At 42.3% G+C, this 21,113-nt stretch overlaps 1 protein-coding gene across 1 annotated transcript in view; it reads left to right on the top strand.

Annotated features, from left to right (window-relative positions):
• ABCA9 (ATP binding cassette subfamily A member 9) overlaps nucleotides 1-11,821 on the top strand; it is a 57,995-nt gene extending 46,174 nt beyond the window's left edge. Inside the window, exons 28-38 of the mRNA XM_080825950.1 lie at nucleotides 548-668; nucleotides 1,259-1,376; nucleotides 2,096-2,187; nucleotides 4,519-4,679; nucleotides 5,082-5,157; nucleotides 5,233-5,327; nucleotides 6,244-6,363; nucleotides 6,567-6,707; nucleotides 7,569-7,648; nucleotides 10,588-10,643; nucleotides 10,775-11,821. Coding sequence (XP_080682076.1) covers nucleotides 548-668; nucleotides 1,259-1,376; nucleotides 2,096-2,187; nucleotides 4,519-4,679; nucleotides 5,082-5,157; nucleotides 5,233-5,327; nucleotides 6,244-6,363; nucleotides 6,567-6,707; nucleotides 7,569-7,648; nucleotides 10,588-10,643; nucleotides 10,775-10,873 — 1,159 coding nt within the window. The 3' untranslated portion in view covers nucleotides 10,874-11,821. The remainder of the gene's footprint in view (nucleotides 1-547; nucleotides 669-1,258; nucleotides 1,377-2,095; nucleotides 2,188-4,518; nucleotides 4,680-5,081; nucleotides 5,158-5,232; nucleotides 5,328-6,243; nucleotides 6,364-6,566; nucleotides 6,708-7,568; nucleotides 7,649-10,587; nucleotides 10,644-10,774) is intronic.
• Nucleotides 11,822-21,113: the final 9,292 nt, after the last annotated feature.

Raw genomic sequence — 21,113 nt, 5'->3', positions numbered from 1 at the left:
ATCAGTGGTGGGGGGTGACGAAGGAAAGAACTGGGCGGATAGCAGTCAGGAAGGAGTGATTCTGAAACATATCTCTAAGAAGTGACAGTGCTCACCTACTGGTGATTACGTGTCCTGGATGTTTCTGGGATGCACCTCGAATTCCAAATGTTTCAATCCACAGTTCTCTCAAAGTCTTCAGAATTCCAAAATACCTGTGCCAGAATTACGGTTCCTAGATGCCTTTCTCACACAACTGGGCCCCCAAAATCGTTCGCCAGAGAACGTGTCCTGTTTTATCTATCTATCTATTTATTTATTTATTTTTAAAACGTCACAACAGACAAGGAAAAGTAAAATAGGGGAAAAGCAAGCGTAGCGTCATTTGACTTGTTGATGGAAACCAGGCTCTTTGCAAGGCAGATGGCCCAGAGCCAAAAAATGGGGGTTATACTGTTCTCAGACTGAATCTATTCACGTAATTGAGAGCACTCTACAGCAAGCTCATTATTTTTGCTGCAAGTTTTTCAACTGGAGACCAGTTATTATCACACTGTTTTGATTTTAGAATTTCCCCAAGAAGCAGCGGCATTTTTCCAAACCCAGAAGAACCCGAAGGAGAGGATGAGGATGTTCAGGTAGAAAGAAGGAGAACTGCAAATGCTGGGACCGTTGCAGACTTTGATGAGGTAGAACGACGAACAACAACGTTCATCTGAATATTTTGAAAAACACTTTGCGGTTCTTCTGTCCTTACACACAGAGCTCATTCCTTGACTTCACTGAATATGCGATGTCCCCAGAGATAGGGGAACAAGGGAATACACACCCATACCCACAGGCAGAGACTTGTTAATTCCTTTTTCAGGGTTGTAGTTTGGGTAAGAAAAGCTACACATTACAAAACTTGAGGAAGTAAGACTTTGTGAGTTTCACGGACTGAGTGAAGCTTATTGCAAGATGAGAGAGTCCATCTGAGATCTATGTGTGTTTGTGTGCATGTGTGAGTGTGTGTCTGAACAGTCCTATTGGTTTGGTGGATATCTCTGTTCCTGGTTTCTGAGAAAAGTCAAGCATAGGTCCTCCAATATGATACAAATGTTATTTCCCTGCAGGAATACAGATTGGGAGAGCTCACCTGAACATGGCAGTTTCTGGGGGAAAGAACTTGTCTGAGTCATGGTTCTGTACAGGGAAAAATGTGGTTGTAGGGAATGTGGTGCACTCACTCATTTCAAGGTAAGAATAAAGCGCCACTGTTATTTCCTTGTCTCTACAGAAACCCGTCATCATTGCTAGCTGTCTGCGGAAGGAGTATACAGGCAAGAAGAAAAGTTGCTTCGCTAAGAGGAAGAAAAAAGTGGCCATAAGAAATGTCTCTTTCTGTGTTAAAAAAGGTTGGAGACACTAGATTTGATGTTTAAAGCTATCTTGACCTCCCGAGAGGAGGTCTTGCGAGGGAATAATAGTAGCTGAATCCGGGGCCATCTGTTGATAATCATGAAAGGCAGCCTGTCCCCCGCAGGCACGGGCAGAACCCTCCTGCTTAAAAGCCTCGGTTATGATAGCAACGTTTTCTCCCGGTCTGAGAAGACAGTTCTGTCTGTTCTGTTGAAACAGGCAAAGAAACAAAAAAAGAACAACTATAAAAAAAAAGGAGGTAGCCTTTCTGTTAGGAAGGATGCTGTAGCTTTTGAAAGAGTATCGTTCATTTCACAACAGGAATGCACCCAGGAGGAACTCACTGGGGTACAGCAGTGCAGTCTCTATGCTAAATAACACATTTTGGGCAAGTGTCCATTAAATGCGACAGACTTGAGATAGAAATTTGTTTCTGTTCCAGCATCTTAGTGGCTGTGTGACGATGGGCAAGTTATGTATCCTCCTTACCCCTCAGTTTCTTTGCCTATAGAATGAAGCCAGTAACAACACCTAGGGGTGTGTGTGTGTGTGTGTGTGTGTGTGTGTGTGTGTGTGTGTGTGAAGAACAGATGAATTAATACACCCGTGCCCTCGACAGAGAGCCTGACACATAGTGAGCCCTCCAGGAGTATTTGCCTCTATGTTTATTGTAATTATTTGAAGTTATAATTCTAAGCATACCTGTTTCTTTCAGGTGAAATTATAGGGCTCTTAGGACACAATGGAGCTGGCAAAAGTACAACTATTAAGATGATAACTGGAGATACAAATCCAACTGCAGGACAGGTCAGTAAACCACACAGAAATAGGGTCATTCACGCTGCCTCGAACAAGCTCTAACCTGTGAACGTTGATGATAGTCTCAAAAATACATAAATGGTCCTTTCTTATGAATCCATCGAGTTATGCATAGAATGAAGAGGAGTCATTAAAAACTTCTCTCCTTAATTCCAAAACTAGTTAGATGCCAAAAAGCACTCTATGTTATCGACACCATATGTTCCATTGGATGAAAAGTAGTGACATTAAAAGGAAATGTTTTGGTAAAAGTAAAGCTGAATACTAGCTTTATTCAGGTCAGGGATCTTTGGGGTTATTTTACTTTTCATTTTTTGACTTACGGATCCTGAGAATTTGTTGAATTAAATTGCCAAGATCTGGGATTTATTCAGAAAAGAAAGATCATAGATTGGTGAGGGGGGAAGGATTGTCTAAATTCCCAATCAAAAACTAGAATGGGGGGTGCCTGGGTGGCTCAATGGGTTAAGGCCTCTGCCTTCGGCTCGGGTCGTGATCCCAGAGTCCTGGGATCGAGCCCCACATCGAGCCCCACATCGGGCTCTCTGCTCCGCAGGGAGCCTGCTTCTTCCTCTCTCTCTGCCTGCCTCTCTGCCTACTGATCTCTCTCTATCAAATAAATCAATAAAATCTTAAAAACAAAAAACTAGAATGGTATGTGAATGCCGCTTGGCGGTACGTATAGGCCAAGTGGGATAAAATAATGGCCAGACGTCCTCAGGGACCACAACACTGCAGAGGAGCTGCTGCTGACGTTTGACAGAAGGTTCAGGGCAGAGGGAGAGGCCATGAAGAGAGGTTTTCTAGTGGTGTGGATTGCAACAGAAGTTTCCAAATTGTCTCTCCATTTCTACTCTTGCCTCACATAGCAGACAGAACAGCCCATAAAAGATGCTGCTGAGATCATGTCACTCTCCTGCTTATCATCCTTCAGTTAGAATTGATCCAAAACCTTTAGCATAGCCAAAAAAAGACCCTGTGAGATCTGGGCTCTGCTCACCCCTTGCTGACATTGGCCTTTGGTCATTGGCCTTCTGTAGGACCTATGGGTTTATTATTTTTCCATTGGCTACAGTGTTTCTCCTTCGGCTTTGCACTTAGTTACCTCCTTCTTGTCACTTTGTAATTTACCTCCCCAAAAGGACATTCCCTGACTCTACTCATGGCAACATTGGATCCACCTTTTTTATTCTTTATCCCATTTATTGCCTCGAAAGCATTAAGCAGGGGCTATAAATCATCCCCATATGGGTCTAGTTGTTTTTATTTTCCATTTCTCTCTCTAGAGTGAACGCTCTGTGAGCCCACATTAACTAGCTCCTTTCTCTGCAGTATTTGGAAAAGACAGCGTAGTGTTGAGGTCCAGGGCTTGGATTCTGAAGGCAGAGTCTAGCTTTAACCCCCAGGTTTACCTTGTGTGACCTTCTACAAGTTTCTAAACTCTAAATCAGTTTCTAAAAGTGATACCTGAGTCATATAGGGTTTTTCGAAGGATAATGTAATTCAAAACACATAAACTGCTTAGATCCTAGCACACAGTAAGCACTGGTACACATCACTTATTTATATTATTGTAAAGCACCGTGATTGGCTCATAAAAATAATAAATGCTATTTATTAGTATTTATTGGTTTCTATGTGCCGGAGTAGTGCCAAGGACCTTTCATTTATTATCTTAGTTCAGGATTTCTTAAGCTTGGTGCTGGTAACATTTTGGGCTAGCCGTTTTTTGCATGTGTGGAGGACTGTCCTATGTGGCATGCCTGGCCTCTCGCCGTGTGATCCCAGCAGCACCCAATGTACCAACCACAAACATCTCCAGACATTACCAAATGTCCTCTGGGAGGAAGATCGCCCCTGATTGAGAAGCGCTGCCATTTTTAATGCTCACAATAAACTTATGCAACAGACCCTATAATTATAGGTATAGGTATATACCTATAGGTATAGGTATAGCTCATTTAACATGGGGGAAATAGAACCTTCAACGAGTGTCTACTCCTTTGATCAGTGAAGGAAGTCAAACAGCGAAAACCCAGTAAGCCACCCTGAAGCCAACCAGGGTAACGGACTTGGAAACAAACTCTGTAGAGGTATATGACAATGTGGAATAGCTTCCTTTTGATTTATTGAGGTTTTTGTTTTGTTTTGTTTTGTTTTTCACCATCTTTCTCCTACTGCTAAGTGATCACGGATTTACATTTCCACTCTTGTCAGTCATGTGTGTAAGACGAGGACATCACTGAATTTTGCACTCATGTGCCCATACACATGTATACACAATTTTGGACTGAATGCGAAAATGAACTTTTTGTGCAGGTGATTTTGAAAGGGAGCAGTGAGGGGGATTCCCTCGGGTTCCTGGGATACTGTCCTCAGGAGAACGTGCTCTGGCCCAACCTGTCGGTGAGGGAACATCTGGAGATCTTCGCCGCCATCAAAGGGTTGGAGAAAGGGGACGCCACAGTCACCATCACCCGGTACATGGGGGGAGAATCTCTACTGGGGGAATGTGATAGGAATGATGTTCACAGAGAATTAAGGAAGGGAGATTCTAACCGATGACGCCACGTCTGTGGGAGAAGACTTAGCTCTCAAGAAGCCAGTGGAGTGTTGTATTTTCACACATTAAACCTGGAGAGAATAATTTTTCTGATTATTCCTAATATGGAATATTAGTCCATATTAGTCATTGAAAAATATGAACTTGACCACGATAAAAAGCTCCTAAGGCATCCCAGGTGGTTTCAATTGTATGATCATTCAGAATATTCTCTTTAAAAACGTCTCTAATGTACTGTTTGTTCCGATTTGCCCATCCCCCACCACACATTCCCCTTAGTGTGGGGTTAATGTGGATGGACCCACTGTGTCTCCTCCAGGCTGGCAGATGCGCTCAAGCTGCAGGACCAGCTGAAGCAGCCCGTGAAGGTTTTATCCGAAGGAATAAAGAGGAAGGTAAGGGGGGGGGGGGCTCAGCCTGACTCTGCGCACCCCAGGTCGGTGCCAGACTCGCTTTTCCTCTCGTTGCAGCTCTGCTTCGCGCTGAGCATCCTGGGAAACCCGTCGGTGGTGCTTCTGGACGAGCCCTCCACGGGCATGGACCCCGAGGGGCAGCAGCAAATGTGGTGAGGAGACGTCATGAGTCATCCCAAGGGAACTTATGAGCCCTATAACAACTGATCTTCAAAATTGTGGTTTATAAGGCAGAAGACAACCCATTATCAGGAAATGCAATATTCAGGGGAGAGAACTCTGATGCCCTATCACAGTCAACTTTTATTAGGAAGATAAAGATAATTCTAACACCATAATCCTCTTAAGAATCTTGTTTTCATGATAGATCTTTGGGGTATGCTTGGCCCATTTTTATATTCAACCACGTCAATCTATTATTCAGTTTCAATTTCTTTTTTTTTTTTTTTTTAAGATTTTATTTATTTGACAGACAGAGATCACAAGTAGGCAGAGAGGCAGGCAGAGAGAGAAGGGGAAGCAGGCTTTCTGCTGAACAGAGAGCCGGATGCAGGGCTCCATCCCAGGACCCTGAGATCATGACCTGAGCCGAAGGCAGAGGCTTAACCTACTGAGCCACCCAGGCGCCCCCAGTTTCAATTTCTACAGCATCACCTGATACACAGTTCTTACGAGAAAAAAAAAAAAATCTCAAGTTCTTAGGACTATACAGAAATCTGCTGCTTTGTACTTTAGGGCTTATATGATTATGATCATGCTTTTTAAGTAAATGTTCCTCATTTTCTTTCTCCCTACTGCTTTCTCATACATATTCTTGGAACTCAGCATTTTTCTAAATAAACTCTTACCCAATATCATCTTCTACCTTCAGCCCCAGCCATGTTCTGAATTATATACTCTACCCAATATTTTGGGTATTTACATGACTTCTCTCCCTCCAAAAATCCTTTCTTTGTCTAAGTCGAATTCACTAGTTGTTTCCTCTGTGCCTGTGAAAGGTGTTTCAGAGTCTTCTCATCTTACCTTGAGCATTCCCAGCATCTAACATTGCCCCTGACCTCCCTTTAGGCAGGCGATCCGGGCCACCTTTAGGAACACGGAGAGGGGTGCCCTCTTGACCACCCACTACATGGCAGAGGCTGAGGCTGTGTGTGACCGTGTGGCCATCATGGTGTCTGGAAGGCTGAGGTGGGTGCTCATCCGAACCCACCCTTGGCCCCCCAGAGGGCCCTGAGCAAAGACGTTGCATTGCACAGGGTTATCACTGGCAGGGGCTGGGGTGACTGGCTGCTCCCGCTCAGCACGGCCCTGGCCTCCTGGGGCTGAGAGTCGATGGCGATCCCTCTGTCTTCTCCTTCTCTTCCTTGACTTTATCCTCGTCCTACCTCCAGGTGTATTGGTTCCATACAACACCTGAAAAGCAAATTTGGCAAAGATTATCTGCTCGAGATGAAGGTGAAGAACCCGGCCCAGGTGGAGCCCCTCCACTGTGAAATTCTGAGACTTTTCCCCCAGGCTGCTCGGCAAGAAAGGTAAGGACAGGTGTTGGCTTGTTTCATCTTTTTGTTTTTCTATTATGGTGAAGAGAAATAAAACTTTATTTGATCATTCTTTTGTTGCTGTTGTTGTTGACTTTATGATAATTGTGATTTAATTCATTAATTAGAGACTACCTCTAATTAATTAATTGTGATTTTATTGATTAATTATTAAAGAAAGGCCCAATTCTAAGGGAATTTCCTTCTGCAGGAGGGAAATGAGAGCACACACAGTACGGATTGGGAAGCTGATTGTTGTAAGGGAATTCACATTCCTAGCGGCTCTGTCATGTGCCAGGTCCTAATGTGTGCATGGACCTAGGTCATCCAGATCCTTTCTAGAGGGTAAAACCATCCCCATTAAATGCGACCACTTGTCTAAAGCTGAGACCCGGTGCCAGGCATCAGTAAAAGCTCAGTGAGTGGGGGTTCTTAGCATTATTATTATTATCTGTAGTGGCACTTGAGTTTGTTTCCATCACGCCAAATCCTAGCAGTGGAGCCAGGAGCTGGTCTTAGTTCTTTGTACTTAAATGCTGTTCTCTTCTCACTAAGGACGAAGGATGATAAGTAATCCTGACTCTTCCCTCTTGGGGTACTGCTTGTTTCCTCTGTCTCCCATTCCTCCTGAGAGTAGAAGGGAGCCTTACTGTGAGAGCCTCCTCCTGCTTCTGCTTGAGTAAAGTGACTTCTTGTTGATTAAAGAACATTCCCACTACCACTGGGTCCATGGGTCTGTAGACTCGTACATTGGAACAAATTGTTGGTGACATTAATGCTGCTTTTTAGACATGCATCCATCCATGGTTGTCTTCTTGAAATGTGGGGCTCAGTCTCCCTCTCCTTTCCTCACAGGTACTCCTCCCTGATGGTCTATAAGTTGCCCGTCAAGGATGTGTGTCCCTTATCGCAAGCTTTCTTCAAATTAGAGATAGGTAAGAGTCACTGTTTGGAGATAGGACTCTGGGAAACTGAGAAATTCAGATCTTGGATAAAACCAGTGTAAGAGGTACACGGGCATGAAATTGCGCTTATACCAGAAATAAATAAAGACTTTTAATCCATGGTTCTCAACCACGAGTGATTTGGTAATGTCTGTGGATATCTTTGGTTGTCACAAGTGGGGATGAAGTTGGGGAATGTGACTGGTATCTTGCAGGTCAAGGCCAGGGGTGATGCTCAACATCCCACAGTGCACACAGGTCAGCTCCCACCCGCAGCAAAGAAGGATCAGACCAGAATGTCATTAGTGCCAAGGTTGAGAAGTTGGGACCTAATTGAATGAGACTCTAGAAGGAAGAGATCTTTGGCATTTGGAGCTGGAGTGTCCACAGATTCATTAAAAAAAAAAAAAAAAAAGGCATTTGTTTTTGTCTGTATGTACTCTTTGATAGTGTTTAATGTTGATTAGGCGGTCTGTGTCTGTTGAGGTGCGCTAACCCATAACTCTTCTCTAGACTCTTGGATTGTGATCTTTGTATACTGCATTGATGTATCAGTATACAAAGCTCTGATTTTGCCTATCACACCAGTGTATGAAATCTGATAAAAAGCTGAACCCCACCTCCCCCTCTCTCTCTATTTTTTTTTTTAAGTAGGCTCCACACCCAGAGTAGAGCCCAACACAGGGGTTGAACTTAGGACCCTGAGATCAAGACATAGGCTGAAATCAAGAGTCCGACACACCTGAGCCACCCAGGCGTCCTCTCCCCCCCACTTCTTGATCTGTGCTTTCTTATTTGTCACCTGTCAGTCTTTAGAAGCCCCAGATATTCTAGTCCTTAGAGAAGTGTTTCTCCTTGATACAAGGTTACGATTGCCCCCGATAGCTTTTCTTTTTTACTTTGTCCTCCTGCTGGTCACCTTTGCTCTAGGGTCCATGTAACCATTTTCCACGGTCGTCATTCTGGCCTAGTGACCAATTTTGTAACCATTTTCACCATCCTGGCCTAGTGACCAATTTTGCATCATTCCTGTGGGAAAGATTCCCACAGCAGATTCAGATCAACATGAAGTGTTTTATGACCAATTAGGAGCAGGGAGGGAGATATTCCAGAATGGGCTGTGTCTCTAGAGTACAGGGAACCCTTTCTTCAGAGCCTTCTAATGTTTCTGCTTTTAAACATCTTCTCTCCCACCTCAGATTCCTTCTGCTGTGTTTCATTTGCAAAAACTAAAGTTCTGCTTAGGAGATGGGGGGACCCCTAACTTTTTAATCACAGTTTTCCACCCCACCGTGTGGTGGAAATGTAAGTTAACATTTTTTTTTCCCTCCAGATGTTAGGTGAGACACAGTTATCTTCTCAGCTGAAACACAGCTGAATGAGGTAGACCCCGTAGTGTGCAAGCACAGTGCATGTCCCATGACAATTCCTGTGTCCTGCTACATTGACTCATTCTCCCGTAGCATCAGATCACTTTGGGGTATTGCGAACTGCAACAGAACTCTGCCCTCGTGAGCCCACTCCAGGTCAGCATTGCCTAATGCTTGGAGACTTGAAAGTAGGGAGATAGGTGGGTTGGCTTTCTCTCCTTCTTATCTTATTCCCTCCTCCACTCATCTGCTAATGTTTTGAGCCTCTTTGGTGTGGAGTGTAAGGGGAGGGAAGAAGAGATAGTATGAGAGCAAGGCTTGATTTGCTCATTAGAGCTGGACTATGGCATGAGGACCTCCTATGCAGAGAGGAGTTCCTTGAAGATTCCCTCTCCCCTCCCATCTGGAACCTCTGACGAAATCTTCTACTCTGAGGTGGGAGATGCCTTCTCCTCTTGGTCTCTTGGTCTCTTGCAGCCCCAGGGCCACTTCTTGGATTTCCCTTCCCTTTCCAAGAGATCTCTTAGAGGACCTCCCATTGGATGCAGAGGCTTGGCCTCTCCAAACTCTGAAAGTACAGGGCCATCACCGTGCACAATTGTTGACGTGTTCCCAGACTTGAGGCAAGGACCCAGTCCCATGTTCCCAGGTTGCAGGCCAATCCCACCACATCCTCTGTCCACTGAGAGGAGAAAGGAAATGCTACAGCCGTGTGACAACAGCCCACAAGAAACCTTTGCTTTCTAGTCTCACTTCTCAGTTCATTATTTTCTTCCTTTTATGCATCTGCACGTTTGGGGATCTTATTCACAATCCACACTGTTAACAGATGGTCAAACTAGGATAATTCGGTGACTTTTGGTTTAGGCAGGGACCATTTGCCAAGGGACAAGGCACTGTGTGATGACCCCAGGCTAGACACAGCAGAAGTGTTGACATTCTCAGGTCCAAAGGGACGAAGAAAGGAAGCAGTGGCTGGAACCCCGGAGTAGAATCATGTAGAATTTGTGATCTTGTGAGAAGCAGTGACTTTCCGTCAAGGGGCAAAGTTGATGTCAGGGAGGGAGTGAAGGAATAAAGGCTTTGACCTCCCCTCCCCTCTCTCCCTTCTCATGAGCTACCACTGGTGGAAACCACCAGAAAAAACCTCTTTCTTAAGTCAGCCAGTGGAGCAAAGAACAGAGTAGAGAGGCTGAAGGCAGATATCGAGAGGCACATGGTAGCATTCTGGCACAGAGGGGACGTCTCTCCACTCAGCCTGCATAGGTGGTCTGGGACCTCGCATCTTGTTTTCCACTCTGGTGTGCCCCTGCCCGAACTCGAAGGTAATGAGAGAGTACTTCCATCCTGTTACAAGACCACACGGTGAATTTGCCTTTCCATATTTAGCCTATGTACTGCCCAAACAAGCTCATGTCTCCGACAGATCTAGTCCGAGAGTGTTTATTACCTAATCTTTCACATTTAAAATCTATTTATATGTAGATTTTGTGCATACCTTGGTAAAACTCTCCAAATAAAAAATAGATGAACTCCTAACGTCTGTCCGTCCTTCTGCAGTCAAACAGAGCTTCGACCTGGAGGAGTACAGCCTCTCCCAGTCCACCCTGGAGCAGGTGAGTCGGTGTGAGTGACTCTGTCTCATCCATGCACTATAAAGGGACCCCGTGTGCATACGCCTTGCATTCACTCAGAGTGACAGAAGGCAGTGTGACCTCTCTCTCTCTTCATTTCTTGTCCATCTCAGGTTTTCCTGGAGCTCTCCAAGGAGCAGGAGCTGGATGACTTTGATGAAGAACTTGACCCTTCAGTGAAGTGGAAACTTCTCCCACAGGAAGACCCGTGAAGTCCCAAATACCCTTTTAAAAATCTTAGGCCTATTTTAAAATATAATATTTTGTATCATTAATATATCTTATCTCAGATATGATACAAAATGCTTTTGAAATTCATGTCACCATTTTTCTCAATAACATGACGTCTATCAGGACTAAGGAGAAAAGTCAGTGAGAACAGTCTTGAAACCGACCATGGGGGCCTCTGTGCCAGCAACTAAACCCCACATGTCATAGGGAAGTAAATTAAAAGTGTGTTTGTTACAGAATGTTTGGGTCTCTCAAAATGATACAGAGATTGCTTTATTTTCTTTGTTTGAACCTCAAAATGTTGCGTATTTTCTTATCCTTTTGAATGAAGTGTGTAAGGACAAAGTAAGACCTAATTGTGATTTAGGGGAGAGAGAGGCAGTGATTGCAGAAAAACATGGTATTTGCTTTTTTTAATGTTTTTATTTAAATTCCAGTTAGTTAACATGCAGTGTAATATTAACTTCAGCTGTACAATACGGTGACACAGCGCTTTCATACGACACGCACCGCTCATCCCAACAAGTATTTGCTTTCTGTAATTCAGAGTTTTTTGGTTCTTTTTTTTTTTTTTGGCCTATTCGTAATACATGGATTTTCCTTTTCTGTCCTTTTTCACATTTTATATTGTACAGTCTATGTTCTGTCTGTTGTGACTGTCAAGGAAATTTGAAAACCTGTTAAAATAAGTAATTTCAGTAAGAATTTGAACAATCAAGTTGACGGAAGTTTAAAAAGGACATATCTCAGGGCGCCTGGGTGGCTCAGTGGGTTAAGCCTCTGCCTTCGGCTCGGGTCGTGGTCTCGGGGTCCTGGGATCGAGCCCTGCATCGGGCTCTCTGCTCTGCGGGGAGCCTGCTTCCCTCCCCCCTCCCCGCCTCTCTGCCTACTTGTGGTCTCTGTCTGTCAAATAAATAAATAAAATCTTTAAAAAAAAAAAAAGGGACATATCTCACAATTTTGAAACATATTTCTGATTTGATAGGTTTTCTTATGATGCAAGTGTCTAGCAGATCTTAATTTCTCGTGTTTATGTATCTTATGACTTCTCTAACTGGTGACCCTCTAAACACCTTAAAATCTGTGCAATATACTTGTATATTCTTATTTAGGCAAGTTTTTGTTGTTGTTCTTGCTACTGTTGTTGTTGTTAGCTCTTATGGACTGAATTGTGTTCTCTCGAAATTCATAGGTTAAAGCTCCAAAGTCCAGTGTGGTTGTATTTGGAGATAGGGCCTTTAAAGAGTCAGAAGTTCAGTGAGGTCAGAAGATTGGGGCCTTAATCCAATAGCACTGGTATCTTTACAAGAAGGGGACGAGATTCCCTACCTCTGTGCACTCACACGGAAAAGATCCCATGAGGACACAGCAAGCTGGCTACCCACAAGCCAGGAAGAGAGATGTCACCAGAAACCAAGTTTTCTGACACCTGGCCTGGGAGTCACCATTTGGAGATGAGTTGTCTACAGAGCTCCAGGACCATGCAGGACATGGTCATGAAACACACAGCTATGCACACTGCAACACAAAACCAAAAAAATGAAACCCCTACAAAACACTGTGGTTTTGAGCTACTGAGGTTACGGAGACAGTGGGGTTGTTTGTTACAACAGACAGTCAATGTTACATTAACTAACCCAGATCATGCCAGGAAATGGGTGGGGACAAAACCCTGGAGTATTTCTTGATGGAATTGCCAAAGACTATTCTAAGCTCCCTGTTCCCAGTCCTTGCCTGAATCAACTCTACAAGCATGACCCCTCCTTCACTTTCAACCCATTTGTGCCACACCATCCTCAAAGTATAGGCAAACAACAGTAACTTCCAATCCAAAACGGGATGCCTCTGGGTGAGTCTACCCTTCTTTGTATTGTGAAAATCCAAGAAGGGATGACCTAACTGAGTATACAAAGATATACTGAGTGAATGTTTGGAGTATTTGAAGTCGAAAGTAAGAATAAGTTATTCCAAGGGATTATTAAATGAAAACATCGCAGTGATTATGAATAAGTAATTTTAATGAGAGTGGGTTTATTTTTTTCATCCTAGATGTGCTTTTCTCAACGACGGCACTGTTGGTGTTTTGTGCCAGATAATTCTTTGTTGGGGGAGGGAGAAAGGAGAGGCTATCCTGTGTATTGTAGAATATTCAATGGCTGATCTGTACCCACGAGGTGCCAGTAGCAATCGCCACCTGAGTGTGACAATCAAAAACGTCTCCAGATATTGTCTAAATCAAATTATATGTCCTTAAATCAACTGCCTGGTAATTTTATGACCTTGGAGAAAAGTAAAAAATGAATTAAAAACAGTGGATCTTGTTCCTTCGGGGGTTTTGGCATGTTGCGTTAAATACTCTGGACTAAACTATAAAAACTGTTCATTTCGAAGAAATCTAGAAAACTTGCAATAAAAATGGTCAATAACACATTTTAAAATTTGCAGGCATTAGAGTAACTTCTGTTTGAAGTTCACGTCTCCTTGAACTCTTTAAAGAGAGCACAAGCCTCAGGAACGTGTTGCATGAGGGTCTGTGAATGACCTCCGTGAGGGAAAATGAAGAACCATGCAAACTGTTGTGTCCCAAAGCAGTGAAAAAGCAAGTGTGGCAAAGAGCATTGAAAGCTAAATGAGGCAGTTTTTTTCCAGGCGCCTGGAAAAAAAATATATTAATGATAATAGAAAGATTATTAGAAGTCTCACTATGTGACAGGCTCAGTTGGTTAAGAATCTGACTCTTGATTTTGGTTCAGGTCATGGTCTCAGGGACATGAGATTGAGTCCCACATCAGGTTCCACACTCCGTGCGGAGTCTGCTTGAGATTCTCTCTCTCCTTCTCCCTCTGCCCTTCCCCCCAATTACATGCTCACCCCCGCCTCTCTAAAATAAATAAATCTTCAAAAAAAAAGTGTGGAAGGAATGTACAAAGGGATTCATAATACAAATAGAAAGCCTGAAAATGAGAGGGAAACAGAAAAAAAAAATCCATGAAGAAAGAAAGAACTTAAGTAAATGGTGTTGTGACAGTTAGCTTGATAAATATAAAAGAAAAAAAAAGATCCCCACCAACAAAATGCAGGTGGAATCACGAAAAATGTGACAAATAAAACTACAGAATGGTTGGAAGGAAATATAGAAGAATATATTTTGACTTCCAGAAAGAAAAGTGTTCCTAAAACAGGGCGCACAGAGACAAACAAGGTAAAAATTATAATGTTCAATCATAACCAAATTAAAAGTTCAGTACAACAAAAGAAACGATAAACAAAATTAAGATTAAGAAAGTTGAAGAGCTGGCAAATGTGTAAAGAAGTTGTCTGAAACGAAACACAAAAAAGATTATCCAGAATAAAGATCTCCTAAAAATATATTCATTTTATTTCTTTATTTATTTTTAAAGATTGTATTTATTCATTTGAGAAAGAGAGGACACAAGCAGAGGGAGTGACAGGCAAAGAGAGAGGGAGATGAGGACTCCCTGCTGAGCAGGGAGCCCAATGCAGGACTCGATCCCAGGACCCTGAGATCATTACCTGAGCCAAAGACAGAGCCACCCAGGTGCCACCAAAATACATTAGTTTTAAAAGTCAAATAAGAAGGTGGGCAGATGATACAAAAGGAGAATTCACAAAAGAAGAAAGCTGACTGAGAAGATACTTGACTTCTTTAGAAAGCAAGGGAAGAGAGCCTCAGAGAGCAAAGAAATACTGTATACTCCTATCAGACAGGCAAAGAGAATGGCAATACTTGGCATTGCAGTGGAAATAAGAAAATAAGTTCTCATAGTTCAGGTGGGAAAAGAGAGAACATTGAGGATGTGGAGACACACATACACACACACACAAACAAACACACACACACATATTCATACCCAGAAATCCTACAATTTCTCTTCTAGGTCCTTCCCCTAGACATATTCTCTCACACATGCATTAAGGGTCTGCGTTATTCTAAGTGTAATCCTTACATTGTCAAGAGGCACAGAAGCCTCCCAGTTCAAAATTCTGGTAAGTTTTCTTTTTCAACACTGCAGTATTTTCAAACAAAGTGAAGATTATGTTTTCATCACAAGGAAAAGAGAATCTGAGAATTTCCCCACATCAGTGGGGAATCAACAAAATACCCCTTAAATTGTGTTAGATAAATCAGTTTCTGAAGATTGGTACTTACCAGCGTATTAACATGGCTAAACATTGTGGAGAATCTCAGTTAGATTGCAGATGTATTAATATGTATTTATGGGAACAAGAGACATGAACTTTTTTTTGAGAGAGAGAGAGAGAGAGAGCATGTGAGTGGGGGGAGGGGCAGAGGGAGAAGGAGAGAGAGAATCTCAAGCAGACTCCACACGGAGTGTGGAACCTGATGTGGGACTCAATCTCATGACCCTGAGACCATGACCTGAACCAAAATCAAGAGTCAGATTCTTAACCAACTGAGCCTGTCACATACTGAGACTTCTAATAATCTTTCTATTATCATATATATATATATACACACACACACATTTTTTTTTCCAGGTGAGCTTTAAGGGTTATTAGGACATAACAGAAGCCGTAGAAGCAAATCCATTAGGATATTAATGGGAGACACACAGCCAAGTGCAGGACAGGTAGGTAGATGAGATAAATAATATGTAATCTAAAATACCAGGATAAAGTCAATTTGAAGATCTAACTGGCTTTATGAGACAACTGATGATTTGGGCATCATCTCATCGAGCAAGAAGAGAGACATTCTTCTCCCCTCTGTTGATAGCATCCGTGGTCACTGTGATGCTTCTTTCTTTTCTCCCACCTGAGTATCCCAACCTTATGACCTGTGTGGTCATTCACAGTATGCCCCAGATCCGCACGGTGGCTGCTACTGGCCTGGGACATGTGGTGGCACATTTCCAATCCACTAGGCTCCCATTGAGACTCTAACTGTGCCTCCCAAGCTATTTTGTTGAACCAGAAGGATTTTCAACTCGATTAGGGGTAAGCTGTAATGGCTTTTGGAAAAAAAAAAAAAAAAAAGCCCAGGAGGCTATCTGTTCCTTAGACATCCAGAGCTGTCTTCCCTCTAACCTCCTGACGTTTGCCCTTTCCACATGTTTCTTCTTCCCACAGCTTCCTGTTGTTTTGTTGAGTCTAATAAGGCACTGGCTCACGTGCAGGGAAGGAAAACTTCTCAGGATCTCTCCTCCCTTAAATAGAGGTCTCATAAGGTAGACAACATGCAAACATAACACACTCTCTTTTCCACCTGAGCCTTAGCAAACACGTTTGTGTGTTAGCTCTTAAGAAGGACTCTGTCCACCTCTCCACTTCAGATTTGCCTGTATATTCGGTTTGTACCCTAAGGTGATGTTGTAAACCATCCAGACTGAAAATAGATGAACTCCTAATACATGGCTTGAATAGAAATTGAATAGAAATTCAACCTGGAGGAGTACAGCCTCTTGTTGCCCAGCCTAGAGCAGGTGGGTCAGTGTGAAGTGATTTTATGTCATCCAGGGACTATCAATGTACAAAGTGTGCATAGACCTTACACTCACTTGGAGCTACAGGAAGCAGGGTGACATCCCTCTCTCTATTCCTTGCTCCCCTTTCCTGGAGAGGTTTTCTTGACCCTCTCCAAGGAGCAAGAACTGGATGCTTTTGCTGAGAAACTTTATCCCTCAGGGAAGTGCACACTTCAGGAAGAGCCTTGTAGCCCCAAATACTCTTTTGGGTTTCTACAAAAGAAATATAATGTTATAAATTACTAAAAATGTTTTAGAATGACAAAGTTGTAATATTATAATTGTAATATTAAACATTTCCTGAGAAACACACATGATTCTTCCTGTGATGGAGAGGAGGAGCAAGGGCTGGGCAGTTGCAGCCACCGTGTGAACAGAGGCACTGAGTCACAGTCTCTGTGTCTCTGTGGGTCATGTCTAGTTTTCTTTTTGTTAACTCAACATTATATGTAAAATCCATCTACATGGCCATGAATCACTTTTATTTATTGTTGTGTAGTATTGCATTGTACAAATCTACCATGATTTATTTATCTATTCAAGCTATTAGGAATAAACCTGCTGCAAACATCCTTTCATAGGTCTTTTGGTGGAAATAAGCATTCATTTCTGTGTATTGATGCCTTGTGTCCAATTGCTGGTCATAGAGCAGGAACTTACTTATCCACAGTAGATACTACTAAACAGTCACGAAAAGTAATCATACAAATTCACATGAATTATATCAATAGTATGTGAGAATTCTGAGCCTCCCACATTGTTGTTTATCTGTTTAAAATATGTCATTATGGTGGGTGTACACGAGTACCTTACTGCGATTTTAATTTACATTGCATTGATGACTAATGATGTTAAGTATCTTTTCACATTTGTTGGCCATTTGGAAATTTTTTTGTATTGAGATTTCTTGTCCATAAAAAAAAATCAAGTTGTATGCTTTTTGTTTATTGATTTGTGCAGATCTACAGTGGATGTACACATGTTCTCTTATTTTGTGATTTTCAGTTTCATTCTCATAATACTTCCTTCAAATGAACAGAGTTTCACTTATGGCTAGTTCTGCCTTAAAAATACTTTGTTTTTCCCAATGTCATGAAAACATTCCTCTGAATAAGGCTCAATTTTTCCTGATTACAACATTTATTTCATTTATTTTGGCACTGCTAAGACCTCCAATACAATGCTGAAAACACCCCACTGATCATGGACATCCTTCTTTTTCCTCCTCACAGAGACAAGACATCCCATACATCTTCCATAAAGAATACTATTAGCTATGTTTTTTTTTTTTAAATCCTTTATCATGTTGAAGAATTCCCCCTCTTTTCTTAGTCTGTTGATAGTTTTTATCATGAACAGATATAGACTTTTGCAAAATAATTTTTTTCTTCTGGTAAAATGATCATTAATTACTGGTAGTTCATATGATTAATTAAATCAATAGATTTTTGAATACTGACCAGACTTTCATTCTTGAACCAGTTGATGGTCAGTTAGGTCACAACTATGTGGATTTGATTCAACAACATTTGCTTAGGATTTTGTATCTGTGCTTTCGAGACATATTGGTCTTAATTTTCATTTCTTAAATACCCTTGCTTGATGTTGGTATTAAAGTAGTGCTGACCTCTTAAAACACATTGAGAATTTTCGTGGATCACACAAGATCCAATGTCTGAAGGAACTCTCAGACTCCTCATGTGAGCTTTTAAAGGTAAAGGATATGCCAGACCAGAGAAAAATGTCGGCAAGCAGTGGGCTCTGAGAATAGTGCCCTAGGCTTCTTTTTAGTCACACAGAATGTGCTTCTTTGACTTAAGATCTACCAAGATATGTGTAAGAAATTGGACATCAGGGAAGTCTGGGAAAAAGTTTTTAGCAAGATCGTCCATACCTCACTGTTCATGACCCCAACCTATCTTCAGGAGTTGGGCCAAGAGACCCTCACCTTCCCGTCACTCAGGACCATAATTCTGGCCTTTGTTTCCCACTATTTCAATTGACACTGGTTTGGAATTGACTGTAGATTCCTTTTTTGTGTGATCATCATATATTTCAAAGTCACTGATGTCAGCATAAATGGCTCACATCTGCCATGGCCCTGATGAGGAAGCAGAAGGCTGGCTGAGGACAAAGCAAAAGCTGGCACCTTGCACCCCCTCTCCACCCCCTCCCCTCGGTAATATGTGTGACATTCTTCAGGCACCCCTGGCTGCCCTAAAAGAAAAACAAATAGTTAACTTGCAGAGATCACAATCCTGCAAGACAGGAGTCTCCCTTGGTTTATAAATGTCTTAGAGATTTACAACAAAGAAACTGTCTCATCAATAGCCCAATTTCCAGAGGCAAATAACTCAGTTCCTCAAGCCCTAATGTCGCCTTCCCCTCTATAAAAACTGAAGGAGGCTGGGGCAGAAGGAAATGTAAATAAAGTTAAATTTCTTCTAAACCTAAATCTCACTAACAAGGACACTTGATAGGAGAAATGTGAAACTTTATCTCTAAACCTCCAGGATAGTGTCAGCAATCATTCCCAAACATATGGCCCACTGATATACATCTAAAGGGTCTCAGAGAAGATTTTTTACTAGTAATAAATAACTTTTCTCCCAACAATAGCTAACCCCTCAAGGTCCTGGAGACCTTGCTTCCAAAATTCCTTAGAGACTAACATCATCCCCTTTGTCCTCACCTACCCAACTCCTGTGTATATAATCAGCCACTCCTCAGGATAGAGGGCAGAAGCTTTTTCTGCCCACGGGTCCTGTCCCCGTGCTTTAACAAACCACCATTTTGCACCAAAGATGTCTCAAGAATTCTTTTTTGGTCATCGGCTCCAGACCTCACCCCACCGAACCTCACCGATGTTCTAGAACTTCATCAGCCCTGTCACGGCTCTAAGTGTTGGTGGAACATCTGGATCATCTAATCTCTAGCTTTCCATTCCAATTTTAGTAATTACTCTATCCGTTTCTTCCATTTTTATTTAACCTTCTACAGAGCCTACATGACTTAATTATTCCAAGGTTTTTTTGTTTTGTTTTTTTCACATTTTTATTCGATTTTCTTTCTTCCACACGATGGACATTTCCTCCCCATTATTCAGGCACATTTGTGGTAGCTGGGTGAGGAGGTCTACAACTACTTCCTTCTCCCCTCCCAACCCCAAGCTTATTCCCCCAGACAATAAAGGTCTATGAGGGACCAAACAGTGGGAAGTCCTTTTATGACAGCATCCCACATGAACTGAGGTAAAGACAAAATAAAAAGAAATTGAAGACTCACCAGTTACCATGTCTAAACATTTCAGCAGCCTCAGAAGGCATATCCCACTTCATATCTGGGGTTGCACAATTCCTGTCTCATTGTACTTTATACAACCTCCACCTTTACCATATTTACCCACAATCCCCAAACTGGGGATTGGGAATTTGTCCCTTGATACAAATTCCTACAACCAAGCATTCCCTTCCACTTGCGCGTATCTGGTGCAAGAAAAAGAGTTCTTTGATATTCATGTGTAAAATCCACTTCAATGGATGGTCAAGAGAAAGGGAGCTCTGTAAGCTTGCTCACAAAGCAGCCTAACCCTTTGCCATCTCCCCATGTTTAGGTAGTCTTGATTCTTCTCCATTGCTACCTATATCATCTTCTTGGTGTTCATTGGTTGGACAGGGACCATACTCCCACCAAAACAGTTTTCCCCAAACTCCTTTACGATGTTATGTCCCTCCCTTACCAACTGAATCACCAACCATAACTCAGCAGTTCCAGTGGCCTCGGGCTGTTTCTTAGCTACTTTCATTCTTGGTGAAAGATCCCAAAGCAGCCAAGGAACCATTTTCTTGGCTGACCTTGGCTTGAATTTCTTTGACAATGTACTTTTAATTCATCTTTGGTCATAGATATACCAACCCAAAACCCCAGATAAGCTTTTCCTGGTGTCCATGACTGCAATGATTTTGCAACTTCACCCCAGGGATGGCCATGAAACCCAGGTGGCATCGGTGATTCTAGAACACCTTCTCCTTCAACAACCTATTCCCATTTGTCTCTCTCCCAAACAAAGCTACAGCCATTATTAAAATTGTGGCATCAAGGATATTGTTAAAAATCTTATACACAGTGCCAATTCCATAAATGTAGAGGCAGATAATTGAAAGAACTCACAAGACTCTTTGGGTATATTTCTGTAAGGTACAAGATGGGAAACAAAGGACAGGGAAAATATCTGGGGCCTGAGAGAATTCCAGAAGTAAATCCTCACCGTCCTTTTTCAGTCACAAGGGCTACTCTTTGTATTTTAATGATCAACCACCAAAATAAGTGCGAGGAATATTGGCTTCAGGAAAGCCCAGGTAAAAGTCTATAAGAGCATGTTTATCCCCCACTAGTGACTTATCCAAACCAAGCTGTGTAATTGGTTAGATTAGACGTAAACTATCACCTCAACATCTCCATACAAAGAAGACAGGATAGCCCCAGGTCCTGGCAAGGGCAATTCACATTTTAAGCAAATTACTAGCTGGTCCTTCTAGCCTTCTCTTGTCCAAGAGGTCCAAGAGTCAGTAGCCAACTTCCAACGTCCCTGGAGATCACATGAGCCCCTCCAGTCTAGCAGTAAGGTAAGTCTTGACATACGTATTCCTTTTATTTTTTTAAAAGTTTCTGTGAGAGTATACCAGTCCTTCCTTAAGTATTTGGAAACATTTTC

The sequence above is a fragment of the Martes martes genome (genome assembly GCF_963455335.1).
Source record: "Martes martes genome assembly, chromosome: 16".
In the NCBI taxonomy this organism is placed as follows: Eukaryota; Metazoa; Chordata; class Mammalia; order Carnivora; family Mustelidae; genus Martes; species Martes martes.
The sequence above is the reverse complement of the archived record's forward strand: the minus strand, read 5'-3'. Positions and strand labels throughout refer to the sequence as shown.